Source organism: Neomonachus schauinslandi, chromosome 12 (genome assembly GCF_002201575.2).
Source record: "Neomonachus schauinslandi chromosome 12, ASM220157v2, whole genome shotgun sequence".
In the NCBI taxonomy this organism is placed as follows: Eukaryota; Metazoa; Chordata; class Mammalia; order Carnivora; family Phocidae; genus Neomonachus; species Neomonachus schauinslandi.
In genome coordinates, this window is record NC_058414.1 from 25,435,511 (window position 1) to 25,451,584 (window position 16,074).

At 34.6% G+C, this 16,074-nt stretch overlaps 1 protein-coding gene across 2 annotated transcripts in view; it reads right to left on the reverse strand.

Moving 5' to 3' along the window:
* The window catches only part of HGF (hepatocyte growth factor), a 75,074-nt gene that overhangs the window by 28,376 nt on the left and 30,624 nt on the right, over nt 1-16,074 (reverse strand). For both annotated transcript variants that reach the window (XM_021689830.1, XM_021689831.1), the window contains exons 8-9: nt 6,392-6,566; nt 3,912-4,039 (exon numbers count right to left, since the gene is read on the reverse strand). In XM_021689830.1, the coding sequence (XP_021545505.1) occupies nt 3,912-4,039; nt 6,392-6,566 (303 nt within the window). The remainder of the gene's footprint in view (nt 1-3,911; nt 4,040-6,391; nt 6,567-16,074) is intronic.

The window sequence follows — 16,074 nt, forward strand, 5'->3', positions numbered from 1 at the left end:
AATAAATAAATAAATAAATAAATAAATAAATAAATAAATAAATAAATTAGAATTGATGTATTTATGATGTTAAGTTCTAATATCAAAAACAAGGGATGCTTTGTCCCATTAAAGTACACTTTGTGGCTTTCAGTGGTGATTTTAAAATGTTATTATATAAATTTTGCACATTTCTTTCTAAATTTATTCCTGTTTCCATCACTTTTGTTGCTATTATAGATATTGTTTTCTCCTTAATTAAATCTACAAACTCATATATGAATGTTCCTCTAGTGAATTTTTTTATTACTTGAATTCAATTTTCAAAGTATATTACTATTACATAATTTGCATAAAGATCTTTTGCTTTTTTACCCAATCAATATGCTTTCTTATTTATAAGGAATAATATCTCCAATACAGTGTTAAAGAGGAATATGTTAACCTATGTTAACCTATATTTTACAATGTTAAAGAGTAAAGATAGTATATTTTCTTGTTTTCTTTTTTAACTTCCTAAGAACGTCTGTAATGTTTCCCCATCAGGTATAATGGATAAATGCTTTTTTGTATGTGGGCATGTCTATGTGTCTATATGTGTATATGTTAAAATGTGAATATATATTTTAAGGTGGTCTCTCTCTCTGTTTATATATAGTTAGATATAGATATAGATATATGGATATGTGTGTATAGTGTGTGTATTCCAGAAATTCTTATTTGGGTACTTTTATGAGAAAGGAGTGAATTTTGTAACAGGAATTTCAAAATTTGTTGACATTTATTATATGATTGTTTTTCTAAGAGGAATTATTTTAACGGGTTTCTAAAACTGAATCATTTTTGTTCTCAGACTAAACTCCATTCAATCATTATGTATTATTTTTTAAGTTGCTTTATCGGATTTTTCACTTCTTTCATTTAAAATTTTTATATTCACAAATGAGATAAGTTTACTGTTTTTTTCCTGTGTTATCTTCATCATGTTTAGGTATTAATATTATAATGTCATCACTACTGATGGGAGTTTTACTGTATTTGTTGAGCTACATAGCGATATATGTAGCATTGAGATTAAGTGTCTGTGAGCACATCTAGGCACATTGAGATTAAGTGGCCTGTGAACACATCTAGGCACGGTATATTGTTGATGGAACAGTTTTCATTAATAAATTCCCATATTTCTTCTATAAGAATAGGTCTAATTCTTTGACTAATTGAATTGATCAGGGCCAACTCAATTCAGATAATTTTAATTTTCCTAGTAAATTATCCATTTCATTTTTATTTTCAAAGTTTCTTACATGAGGTTATATAAAACAGTCTTTTATGTCTTCTAATTTTCCTGTTTCAATGGTTATTTCCCCCTTGATAGTTACCATTTTATATTTTCATCCTTTCTTTTTTTCTTGGTGGTTTTCCTTTTTATACTGCTTTCGGCTTACTTTTTTTCCCCAACTCTAAGTTTGAAATTTCATTCACTTTCTTCATTATTTATGATATTGATATAACCATTTATTTTTTTTAAGTTTTATTTATTTATTTGACAGAGGGATAGAGAGAGAGCACAAGTAGGCAGAGAGGCAGGCAGAGGGGGAGAGAAGCAGACTCTCCACTGAGCAGGGAGCCCAATGTGGGGCTCGATCCCAGGACCCTGGGATCATGACCTGAGCCGAAGGCAGACGCTTAACGACTGAGCCACCCAGGCGCCCCTTGATATAACCATTTAAAGCTATGAATTGCATCCCGTTTACTGCTTTAAATATATATTATATAATTTAACAAGTTGTTTTAAAAACATTTTTAAAGAAAGTCTGTAATCTCACTTTTCATTTTTTAATAGAGTTGTTTAATATTTAATTGGAAGAGCATTCACATATATGCTAATTCAGATGTTGCAAGATTTAGGAAGAATGTTTCTAATTCATCAGTCTATTTGTGTTTATATGTTATATGGAGAAGGATAAGAGCAACATCCTTTCGTGTGTATGTATGTGCATGCATACATGCATATCACATATTTAGCAATGCATACCATTAGCTTAGCAGTATCACACAATGGCATAACCATTAAAACTTCACAGTTTTATGTTGGATTAGCTAACAGTGTCTGTTAAGTGGATTTCTTCATTTTTAACTTGCCCCACAGAACCTAGCACATTGTTGCATGTGTTGCATGTATCAGGTATAATATATTGTTGAAAATAATATAACATATTGTTAAAAGTAATGGAAAGGTCATTCTAAGGAAGGTCATATTCAATCCCAACTGTGCTAATTTGAGAATTTAGGCAAGTTATCTAAATTTCATAAAACTAATTTCCTCATCTACTAATTTCTAGATTTTTTAGATAAACAATATCATCAGCTTAACTTGTACAATCCAAAATTCTCATACTCTGTTACCTGATTCTTTGGTAAGTGATATATATGTACATAAAAGCATCTTAATATACATAAGAAGCTTATAAAACAATTGTTCTCATTTCCCTCTATCTCAAATTATCAGTGCGTGTTTAAATGAACAATACAGGGACAAAGAAGATCCAGCTGGTACTAAACCTCCTTTAAACATCGGTTTCAACTTTATTTCCAACTGACCTTTAAAATCTGCCAAAGAACAGTGAAATTGACTGAAAAGGGACTGAACCCCTCTTCCCTCTACAACTTTTAACAGTTGCTCATGAAAAACGGCACTGCAGAAAAAGTTAAAGGATGGAAGAAGTATGTATAGAACAATAAATCTATGAAATGGAGCTTTAAATTTGGCTTGGGCTTTTTAGGATGATTTAGGACTGACCATGACCATCAAAATTAAATTTATGAGAAAGAATTGATTATTTAAAAATCATAACCTTCAATTCATTATATACTAATAAATGCTCAGATTCCAACATCTTCATTAATCTTTGACAAATGATTTATTTTTTAACCTATTTCAGTCTGACTTTTCTCTGCTGCTCTCCCTGAAACAGTGATCTTCAATGGCATATATGTTTCCCAGTATAATGGTGATTTAACCCAAACCCCACAGCTACACATCATCTCCACTGCTGACCCCCCAGGTCCACATCACTCTCCTCTCTTTCCTGAGTTACTGAAACAGCCGCATAACAAATTCTCCTGTTTGGGAGAAGTTGTCAGAAGTTGTCATAAGTTCTGGCTGCTTTCCATAATGCACCCAGAGTCATCCCGTTAAAACTTAAACCAGACAGATCATCTAATTTATCTTTTCGGAACCCTACAACAGAATCCCTTCCTTTCAGAAAAAAAGTGTAAATCCTTCCAATTCCTATAAGGCATATGCGATTTTAGTCCAACTCTTCTCTAACCACATCCCCTGTGACTCTCCCCCTTGCTCTGTACTGGCCACAGTGGTGTGTTTGCTGTCCCTTTCCTTTACCTTTCAAACACTGTCCCTTCTCATGCCATTTGCACTTGCAGTTTCCTCTACCTCGAATGCTATTTACAAATATATGCACATGGCACACGCTGCTTCTTCCAGGTCCTCCTTAAGTGTTCCCTTGGTATGTCAGATCTTCCCATACCATTCAAATATGAAATAACAACACCCTCCCCTCTAACCCTGGGACATTTTCTCTCTGGCACTTACCACAAGCTAACTTATTCCCACTTCCATTTTGCTTGTTTTGTTCCTGTTTTCTGTTTGCTGGAGTTTCTGGAGTTCCACGGAGTCAGAGAATTTTGTTTTGTTTACTAGTATATCCCCAGTGTCTAAAACAGTGCCTGGCACTAGTATACGCTCAAATAAATAAGTGAGTGTTGAGCCAATGAATGTATAAAACAAATGCAACTTCAGACTTGGTGATTTTGTTTGGGAACCAGCAAACCAGTGCAACAAGAAGTAGGTCTCTCTCGAGGCATTTCCCCTGAATTTAATCATGTCCACCCTGCAAAATGTCAGCCATTACCTTGTCCACTTGACACATCACATTTTGGAATTTGGGAGCAGTAGCCAACTCGGATGTTTGGATCAGTGGTAAAACACCAGGGTGATTCAGCTCCATCTGGATTTCGGCAATAATTTTCTCTTAGGTCCCTATTGAGAATAAGCATGTTAATGTAAACTGCCTGAGTTCTTACAAATGGTAAGTTAGCGCGGTTACATTTCTAGAATCCCAGAATGCATGCATGTTTATAAATAGAGTTCTAAGTTTTAGATTTAGGATAGTTATAAAAATTTAGAATTCAGTATACACAACTGACATTGCCCATATTACTGAAATAAAGGCTGTCAGATGTCTGTATTCTTTTCATTCCACAGGCCCAGAGTTCCACAGAAACACTACTGCTTCATGAAAGGGAAAAAATAGTACCACTTCATTTTTCTCACTCATTCTCAACACTGGGCTCTCAACTATTACAATTTAAAAAAAAACTGGCCTATTATTTATTATGTTTTCATGGCCCATATATAATGTAGAAACAACATGTATCTCTCTGCGAAGAAAGGCTATTATGAATAACTGTTAACTACTCTCATTTAAAATGGAAGTTCTACCTATCCAAACATTTGATACAAAAAAAAAAAACACGATAGCTATTTCTTCCTTGAATTCTGTACTTTTTTTACTTAATTTGCTGCATAGATTTCTTTCCCTTACAAAGTACCTCTTTACTGATTTACAAAAGTTATTTGAAATTTTATAAATATTTCTGTAAAATTAAGGCCTTTTTTAAGTTTTTTTTTTTAGTTTTTTATTGTTAAGTTAATCACCACACATTACATCATTAGTTTTTGATGTAGTGTTCCATGATTCATTGTTTGTGTGTAACACCCAGTGCTCCTTGCAGTACGTGCCCTCTTTAATACCCATCACCAGGCTAACCCATCTCCCCACCCCCTCCCCTCTAGAACCCTCAGTTTGTTTCTCAGAGTCCATAGTCTCTCGTGGTTCGTCTCCCCCTCTGATTTCCCCCCCCTCATTTCTCCCTTCCTACGATCTTCTTTTTTCTTTTAACATATAATGTATTATTTGTTTCAGAGGTACAGGTCTGTGATTCATCAGTCTTACACAATTCACAGCGCTCACCATAGCACACACCGTCCCCAGTGTCTATCACCCAGCCACCCCATCCCTCCGCACTTATATTTTAAAAATTTATGTTGGTATAAAATATGTGCATTGAGTTTTACATCAAGTTTACACAACTTTGCTATTTTAGATGAATAATTGCTTAGTTAAATTCTTCTAAATATGTGTACATACACAATTTCTTACATGAGTATTATTACCAGTCATTAGAAATTAACAAAACATGTGAATGGCACTGACACTGTCTCCTCTCTTTATCTCAACTAATCTTCCCTCATTTTCTTCATAGCAGTTGTCTCTGTTCCTGACCCATGTGTTTCACACCTCAGAAATAAATACCGAAGTAGAGAAAGCAAAGAAAATGAGGAAAGCAAACCCACAATGACAAGTAAAATTTTATTATAAAATAATGAAAAAAATAATAACATGAATATTTACTAAGCAAATACATTGAATTAACTAAAACAAACAAAACAAAAAAAACACCATAAAATATCTCCTGTCTCCGACTAGTGCTCATAATTCTCCATCTTGAAATGTTAAGCTCTCTTATTAAAAGCCAATTACATAAAGCCAATATATGTTATTTATAGGCGCTATTTCAGCAAAGCCACTACGAATGGCACGTGTGTTATAAATTTCAAAAGCAATCATTTTATGTTCCTCATAACAAGGAGGACAATTTAAAAACACATGGCATTGTGGCTGTTCTGTGTAGCAGAAGTCAAGTGGTGAAAAAAAAAACAGCCTTGGAGAAGGTACATAACAGCAATATAATTGATATTCAAGGGCAGTTTCTTTGGCTTGATTGATCTAAACAATTGTTTTACTTTCCCACTCTTGAAAGGAAATCTAGAAACAGCAGAAAACATATTTAAAATTTTAAAAATAATATTGCTTCAAGGTCAAAAACGCATCAGTTTACATTGTTGATTGAAATCAAGGTATGCCTCTTCTTGTGAAAGAAAAAAAAATATGTAATCTCCCTTAAAATTAATGTGAAGTTTTAAGAAGGCACCAATTTGAAACTTGCCTGGTTATCATTACCACTAATGATTTATTAAATGCACCTGCAAAATCAAAGCTGTGATCAGAAACGTAGGGATGTGTTTCCCAAAATATGGTGCATCAACCATCTGATTCAAAAATACCTATTCATTAAAATCCATATTTGAGGTCCAGATCTCAGACCTAAAGAAGCAAAATATCTGGGTGGATGAATCTGTCTTTTAACTCCTGATTGTCCCTAGGCACACTAAAGTTTAAGAATTTCTAACACAGAAATTAATAGAGTAACCATTCCACCTCATTTCCTGCAGAGTCTACTGAAATTTATATGTGCCTAATATACTCACTTGCACTTGAAATTTTCAGGAGTTATGTCATGCTGGTGAGGATACTGGGAATCCCAACGCTGACATGGAATTCCATTCCAAATAGTATTGATGGTGCCCCGGTAACCTTCTCCTTGACCTTGAATGCATTCAGTTGTTTCCATAGGGACATCTGTGTCATTCATAGTACTGTGAGCTATTGGTAAAAAGAAATATTAAATTTAAGTAAAATCTTTTTATCTGTCATCTACCTCTTAGTTTTAATTTGCATATGTATTACTAGGGTTTTCTGTCACATAGGTTTTTATAAAAATTGAGTAGAATAAAAATTCAAGTTGTCATTATTGCTATCTCACTCAATCTAAAAGAATGAGTTACCATGGTGGACTCAACTGTAGGATTTCTCTGATCATGAAACAGAATATTCTAGCTTGGTTTTATCTAGACTAGTTTGAAAGAGCATCATATAATAGCACTTAAATTTCTTGGATCTGTCTATTCATTCATTAATATTAGTTGTAAAATCTTTCTATTTATTAATTTTAAATATGTTTTTAATCAGTTTTCTTACTTTAGAAATTGAAAAACATCTATAAGTAATATAGTGACCCCATAGGGAGAATAAAAAGCACTATGTTGGGGCACCTGGGTTGCTCAGTCACTTAAACATCTTCCTTTGGCTCAGGTCACCATCCCAGAGTCCTGGGATGGAGCCCCATGTCATGTCCCCTGCTCAGCGAGAAATCTCCTTCTCCCTCTGCCTCTCCCCCTGTTCGTGTTCTCTCTCTCTCTCTCTCAAATAAATAGATAAAATCTTCTAAAAAAATAAATAAATAAAAAATAATGCTATAAGTTTGGCCATAAAAAAATAAGAAAAGGAAAAGTTGGTCTAGAGAACACTTATTTTTTAAAATAAATTTATCATTATTATTATCTCCATTCCAGTTTTCTTTTCATTCAAACACTAAAATAGTATATTTTGAATAATTCTTTAAAGGCATTTTACTTCCATGTGTCACTATAACTAATATATGCTGAATAGACAGTATTTCTTTTTCCTTTTTAAGATTTATTATTTATTTGAGAGAGAGAGAGTGTGCAGGGGGAGGGGCAGAGGGAAGAGCAGGCTCCCCCTGAGCAAGGAGCCTGATGTGGGACTCGATTCCAGGACCCTGGGATCATGACCTGAGCTGAAGGCAGATGCTTAACTGACTGAGCCACTGAGGCATCCCTAGACGGTATTTCTGAAATGACTATACAATTAATCCTAATTAGTTTGTTTAAATACATATAAAAGTTGGTAATCATATTAACCATGGTTTTCCTCCAGTATGATAAATATATTCTAAGCTGATATGTTATTTTTTTTAATCAATTTGTTAGTATTAAAAGAAATCAGTTGTTTTTAGGCAGATTTATTTCCTGTTTTTTTCCTAGTCCAAATACAATTCTTACCACATTTCATGCAGATCATAAAAATCTCCATAACGAAGTAAAAAAAGTACAAACTTAAAATTTTACTACAACTTTGACTTTTGTCTTTAATGTTTATTTCAACAAAATGTAACTGAAAACTTTCTACAGCAACTAAAATTCATAACATCTTCTCAAAACATACATGAAAATATTTATGGTTCAATAGAGTAAAGTCAATGTAAACTCCCCAGTTACCTTTACAATCTAAATGGTCATTAAAGATGTCCCTGGATAAAACTCAAGCTGACACACTCTAAGACAGTTTAGGATTTGAATAAATGCCTTTGATTCATCCATTCTGGAATTATATGTATCATTTCTCAAAAGAAGTCAGAACTAGACATGCCTTCAGAGGCTGGGGATGTCTATAAAAGTGTTCCATATTTAATAGTGTAAGTTCTTTTTAAATGGCTCCTCAATTTTATTTAAATTTATTTCTTTCTGGAGCACCTGGCTGGCTCAGTCGGTTAAGCATCCAGCTCTTGATTTTGGTTCAGGTCATGATCTTAGGGTCATGGGATTGAGCCCCAAGTGGGACTCCATGTACAGTGGGGAGTGTGCTTGAGATTCTCTCTCTCCCTCTTCCCCTCCCTCCGCTCACACGCACTCTGGATCTCTCTAAAATAGATAGATAAATCTTTAAAATGAATGAATGAATGAATAACAAATAATAAATACATAAATAAATTTCTTACAAATAATTACCCTTTATGGGGCATAATGTTTTATTTCATTGAGTTCCATGCAAACTAAGGGGAACCTAAGTTTGGAATTATTCTATGAAACTCAGTGAAAAAGAAGGAAGATTAATTAATGACCATGTCAACCCCTGGAATATGTTGTATAAACAAATTTCCATAAATTGCCCTTACAGTAAATTTTCTTCAGTTCCATTTAAAATATGTTTTTATTTCTTATGTATCTACTGCAGGGAATGAAAATTTGGCTCAGAAATACCTTAAATTAAAAGGAACTTCAAATGGAGATAATCAAAATGTCCAGAGGTTGATCCACAAAGTGGTCATTGAGAGTTGATTTCTGAGAGTTAATATATACTGATATTGGTAACATATCTCAATTCAGGAAGAACAAAATTTATTGGCCTGAAGAAATGACTTGTATAGAAAAAGTTAGTGCTAGTTAATCAAGTCCTTTATGATTTTAATATTAAAGTTCTTAGATGAGGGGCGCCTGGGTGGCTCAACTGGTTAAGCGTCTACCTTCGGTCATGATCCCAGGGTCCTGGGATCGATTCCCTCTCCCTTTACCCCTCCCCCTGCTCGTGCTCTCTCTCAAATAAATAAATAAATAAAATCTTTAGAAAAAATAAAATAAAGTTCTTAAATGAAATAGAAAGTAAGATGGATTTTATAGGTCCTCAGGAACAATATTTTATCAAAACAAATGCCACCAAGCTACTGTATTTCTGATGATTTGAGTTAACTGTTAAATGACTTGAAGATACTGGGTGTATGTGGAGGGGGGGGGGGCATCTTTAAAGGGTGATAACTTTAAAACAGTTAAAATGTCAAGCTTGTACTGACATATTTCATATCTAATTACAAAACTATTATGTAAAAAAGACAAAAACAAGTGTCTCCAGGAACCTCTCAATTCATTACCTTAACATTTTAAGAAGAAAAGTTTTTTTGTTTTTTGTTTTTAGAGAAGCAGGCTCCCTGCTGAGAGCAGGGAGCCCAATGCGGGACTCCATCCCAGGACCCTGGGATCATGACCCAAGCCAAAGGCAGACACTTAACCGACTGAGCCACCCAGGCGTCCCAGAAGAAAAGTTTTTATTTCCCCCGCTTCTTGGACACAAGTTCCTGGGAAGCAAACTGAGTTAGGATTTAGAACCCAGACAAGGGGAGGAAGGTCAGATTTAGGGGAGCCAGAGCAAAAGTACTTCAATTAATCTTCTTAGGGACTTCATTGTCTGTCGTGGGTACTTCTACTGTCTTACTTTCCTATGTATTTGTGTGTGTTTGGTTTTATTTGTTTATTACCCGCCTATTTTTCTCAACTATTACTGTGACATTGTGAACATGTAATCTAAAAACCCAGTCTTGGTGAGTTTCAAGATCAATAAGGGCTAGATACGGGTCCATCATATCTTACTGAGAACATAGCTAGAGGCTGAGCCCATGAGAGATTAACATCCTCTGCTCCTTGGACACTACAATGTCAATATAAGATTAAAAATCAGATATCATTTCTAGAATGTGTTATTAGACAAGAGTAATTGGATTTTCAAAGTAATTTTTTTCATAAGTACCTTTATTAAAGTGACATTTTGTAGAAATAACCCATGACAATTAAAATTTGAAACACAGAGCCTTAAACTCAAAACAATTTAATTTCACTTTTTTTAATCAAAGGAGAGATCATTAAACAAATATTATCATAATTCATGAAGAAATCAATACCTACAAAATTCAGTGAGTAACCACATGTTCATCAGAAAATTTTAAGAGGAATCATAAAATTTTAGGGCTAGTAGAAAATGAACATTTTCCTAATTTGAGGGAAAAGTTTTCAAATTTTAGGAGTATCTGTGAAAAGAAATACCTATATTATAAAACTCTAAGTAAAAAAAAAAGAAAAAACTTGAATAAAAATATTGAGGAAAATATTTCACTGTTGATTCATCCACTAAAATTCCAGTGTCAAGTTCAGAGACCTAATTGTTGGTACTAACTTTGCACCTCAACTGCAGAGGTCCCCAACAAGTTTTAATTAAAGATTTTTTCACTGCAATCATAAAATCCTCATTTGAACGATTTTGCTGAACACTTTTTTTCTTAACTTTCATCAGTATAATTAAAAATCTTTGACATAAATTTAAGGAATCACTAAATATTCACTTAAAGACAGTGTAAGTTAAAATGAGTAAATAAAAAACACAAGTTTGGATTTGTTTTCAATAATTTGGATTATTGAACAGATTCTAATCTTTTGGTGGAAACTCAAACCTTTTGAAATTACGAAAATGACACAATACAAAGAACTAGTGCACATTAGTAAAAATAGAGCATAGTACGGAATAAATATAACTTTTCGTTAGATGTTGCTATAGACCAAGTGCTTGTGTCTCCCCCAAATTCATATGTTGAAATCCTCTTATTAGACAAGAGTAATTGGATTACAGTGACGGTATTAGGATGTAGGGCTTTTGGTGGGTGATTAGATTATAAAGGCAAATCGTTCATGAATAGGATCAGTGCCCGTATAAAAAAGACACCACAGAGCTCCTTCACCCCTTCCACCATGTGAGGAATCTTCTGGCACCTCCATCTTTGACTTCCCAGCCCCCAGAACTGTCAGAAATAAATGCCTGTTGTTTAGAAGTCACCCAGTCTATGGTGTTCTGTTATAGCAGCCCAAGACAGGCCTCAACAAAATATTAAAAAAAAAAAATCTAATTAATAATATTCCTTTTTTAACTTTTATTTTAATAAGCATCCATAACTTTGAAATATATAACCTCAAACAACTTGATAGCTTTATTTATTCTTATGTTTGAATTCAGTGGAAATATTCCTTATGATTTTAACTATGAACTGGCAGTATTGAGATAATATTTTTCATTAACTAAAAAGTGCCCTCTGAAGTTAGCGTGTCTGTATTTATCCCATTTGACACTCAGCTCCTACAAGTGACCTCATAAACAAAAACTACATGATTTCTGGTGGCAATTATAGAGTAAAATGAAACTTCATGCATATTATTTGGACACATATTATCTGAGGAGGACCATGTGAATGATTTTTCATAGACCATTTACCGGTGATGCAAATGTTTCATTTTTGTTGCCTATGTACATAGTTCTTACTCAAACAAGATGAATTATTCTTGAATTGCAATAAAATAGACTCCTTTATCTGTCCTACTATATACATAGCAAAACTTGGTGCAAAAATAAATGTTTCATGCCAATCGATTTGGGAAAAGCTATTAAATTTGGGGAAAACTATCCCTTTGGACTTAAAACTTTAACATGGGATTGGAATAAGGGAAGATTCTGAAGTGTCCAGTGGCCAAGCAAAGTGTTAAAGAAGCACAGAAACATCCCTAAATATCAGCTGATGTTGATCAAGTTTAGCCAAAGCAACATGTGTATATCTTCATATACACAAACATTTTTGCAAGTGTGTCTACCAAGCACACTGAAAATATTAGAAACTCACAAATAAAAGAGTTCCTCACAAATAAAACATTTGTTCAAGGCTGTCAGTAGCGGCTACCCTTTAGAGCAGATGCAAATATAGTTCTATGATCCTTAGTGGCCTATGAGTGAATACATGTTTTTCTTTGGTGATTGACACAAAATTTTCTATTTGGAAATGCTTTACAAAGAGCATGTGCTACTGACATTTTACGCTGTCCTTTTACAACATAATCAAATACGGTGGGTGCCTTTTGGAACATTCATTTCACTTTGCTGGTATGGATGTGTTATGATGTTGGCTATCCTATCTGGTCAGGAACTTCTAAGTTTGAATAGATTTTTTGAGAGAATAAACATTAACTGTTATGTAATCCTTGAGATGAACATCTTGCCACCCAACAGAAAAACCACTAGAACAAGAAGTCTAATAATAAATCTGATCCAATTTCTCTATGAAAGGCTAGCCAAATTTTTGCTGAGACACCACACAGTGCTGATGGAGGTCTGTGAAAGGCAACTGGAGAATCTGAGTGCACATATATGTTACAGAGAGCCATGCCCAGAGCTCCATAACCTTTATATGAATAATAAGTAAATCCTTACATTTACAGTTCCCTTCTTCCCCCCCCAAAATCTAAACTTCCCAGTGGTGGTAAACTGTTGCTGTTCTTTTGCCTATAGCTAGGAGCAAGTTGTTCCATAGGCCATTGGATTATTCCTTGGACTAATACCTGATTATTCCTTGGACTACTTCAGCCCAACCCAATCTATTCCCACTTCAGCTACTGAAGAACAACTGAAATATAGGGTTTACTTTATCATGGTCCCTGGAGATTGAGAACCGTGTGTAAAGCTATTCTTCCATCAATGGACTTGTACTCTTTGGGCCACAAATGGCAAGATCAGGCTCAATGAAAATTTAAAGAGCTTCTTGTTTTAAAATTGACATGGGAAAGTGGTATAAAGACCTCTAAAGTACAAACCTCAAATTGCTTGCACGTTTGCTTTCCATGTGAACCTAGAATTCCTATCTGAAACTTTTCCTTGGACTTTATCCAAGCCTTTTCTGGTATAAAATGCTCAAGAGACAAGACTTTCATGAAAGGTCTTCAGTTCTATACTCTTATTCCTTAGAAGATGACTTGAAAAAGACCTCCAAGTATAAGATCTTTCCCTTGAGAAAGGGTATTGTTGGTATTGTTTTTTCCTGACTCAGAATACAATGAGATTTTATGTCTATTAATCTCTGTTCTAGCCTTGGATGAAAGAATGCAGAGAAATAAAGGCTTTCTTTAAGAAAGAAAATAATTATTTTCCCAACACATAAACACACAAGGTTACATATTCTCTTAAAATGACACCAGTGTACATTGGTTACTGGAAGGAAGAATTCTTTTATCTTTTACCAATGGCAACATGCCTGTATTAGTCTGCTTGGACCACCATAACAAAATACCATAGACTTGATGGCTTAAACAACAAAAATGTATTTTGCACAATTCTGGAGGCTGGGAAGGCCAAGATCAAGGTGCCAGCCAATTTGGTTTCTAGTGAGAGCCGTCTTCCTGGCTAGCAGATGGTCACCTTCTTGCCATGTCCTCATATGGAAGAGAGAGAGAGAGAGAGATCTCTCTCTTACTCTACTTATAAAGCTACTCATCCCAGCAAATTAGCATCGCACATTTATGACCTCATTTAACCTTAATTACTTCCTAAAAGCCCTGTCTCCAAATATAGTCACATTGGGGATTTAAGGCTTAAATTATGAATTTGGGGGGGTTGCATGGTTCAGTCTATAACAATAGTTTGAGTAGAAAGCTATCAAAGATCTGCCTAGGTCACATTTCTGAAATGGAGAGTTGTTTTACAGGTATAAAGTTTCAGTTGTTAGATGAGTAAATTCTAGAGAACTAGAGATCTATACAGCGTAGTACCTATAGTTAACAATACTACATCATATACTAAAAAAATGTCGAGAGTAGATCTCAAGTTAAGTGTTCTTACACATACATAAAAAAAGTGGAGGACAGGCAGGAGGAAACTTTTGGAAGTGATAGATATGTTTATTACCTTGATTGTGGAGACGGTGTCATGGGCATATGAGTATGTTCAAACCCATCAAATATTAAACCCATTAAATATGTGCAGGTTATATCAACTACACCACAGTTAACTGTTAAAAAATTAATAAAATGGTTCTGGACACTTACGTATCTAGAACTTAAAAAGAAAAAAGAAGAAAGAGGAGGAGAAAAATAAGGTAAAACCCGATGAAATTTGTCTATTTTTTGGTAAAGAAAAAGCAACAAATGAACAAAAGTATCTCAGGGAAGCATGAAACCTCAGGATGAGTTGAAATGATAGGAAGAAATCTTCCAGTTTGGTAGTGTCTGAGAAAAGCTCAGTTGTCATATGAAAATCTAGAACCATAGAAAAAATTCCAAGAGACACACACACACACACAAATGAGAAACTACCACTGTGCAGGAATAACATTCATTCATCCAACAAATATTTGTTGAATCCCTGTCATGTCCAGGGCAATGTGCTGACACAAAAAGAGACATGATCTTCGCTCTGTTGGAACTTACAAATTTTGATAGAGCTATTATTCAAATAATTTCAAAAACAAATGTAAAGACCAACTCTGAGAAGTACTTAGAAGGATAGGTTTATGGTGGTATAAATATATAATAAGGAATTTGACCAAGTCAGGGAAGTCAAACGAAGAAATGATAACTGAGGAGATAGTAACTGAGTTGAAATTTGAATAATGAGTGGCTGTCAACTGGGTGAGGAAGGGAGAAAAAAAATTTCAAGGCAGAGGAGATGGCAGGGGTAAAGGAACTGTAAATGAGAATATGGAAAATATGAAGTACAGGAAGTAAGCTATTCTGGCTGGAATAGACAGCATGGGGGGGGAAATGTGGTAGTATAGGAGGCTGGAGATATGGGTAGGGAAGTAAAAGCTGGTTTCGTTTTGTCTTTTGTTCTGAGGTCGAAGGAAATCATTGAAGGGTTTTTGCCTGGGGGGGGGTGTGTGTGTATGTGTGTGTGGTGTGGTGTGCTAGGGATGGGAAATGGTATACTCAGATTTTTATATCATTCTGTTTGCACTGTGAAGAGGGATTGAAGGGAAAAAATAGTAAATATGGATTCAACTCCTTTCAGAAGGCCATTTAAATATTCAAGGCAAAAATAACACTCTCTTGGATAAAGGAGACAGCAAGGGAGTGAAATGGGCAGATTTGAAAGGTACCTACAAGATAAAATTGGCAGGTCTTAGCAATGAACCCAATGTGAGGAGTAAAGGAAAGAGAATGTCTAGGATTATTCTAGGTTTTGGGATGTTCAATGTAATGGTGGTACCAGTCGTACAAAAAAGAGTTGAAAAGCAGATTAGACCATCCTACAAGATGAAAGAAGACTATCAGAAATGGGTGACAGATGATAGAAATCTCCAACTGGAGATTTTCAGTAAGAATTTCTATGACACATCAAACAAAAGACAGCTTTTTAATTGCCAGAAAACTATTTTCACTTCAGAAAAATATAATTTCTCCCAACAAATATTATTATTTCTCTCTGAAAAGCAGTGAACTAATCTATGGAACAAACTGTTATTCAGAATATAAAGTGATTATAGAGGAAAATAGTTAAGAAAATCAGTACTTCATTCAGGTACTATACAGGACTTCCAATCTTGTTATATATTTGCAATGTCTTAAAATTCCATATACCTGGAAATCTGTAAGAAGTTATATAGCCAGATAGACTTAGATGTGGATGGTGCAGAGCAAAGATCACTTTGTGGAGCACATGTGAGAGATGGTCGTGGAATTTTTAAGGGAAAAGATCCATAAAGACACCCCCACCCACTAGCTCCTTCAGGCCAGGATGTTATAGTTCAGTTCCATCCAGTTCTGCTCACTCAACTCAGACTTTCTCAGGATAACTTGGTGAAATGACTCTCTCTATGGGACTCAGTGAGCCTACCTCAACATGGAAATGAAGGACTTGACCTGAGACTCTGAATCAGAGTGGTACTGACTCCTGAAAT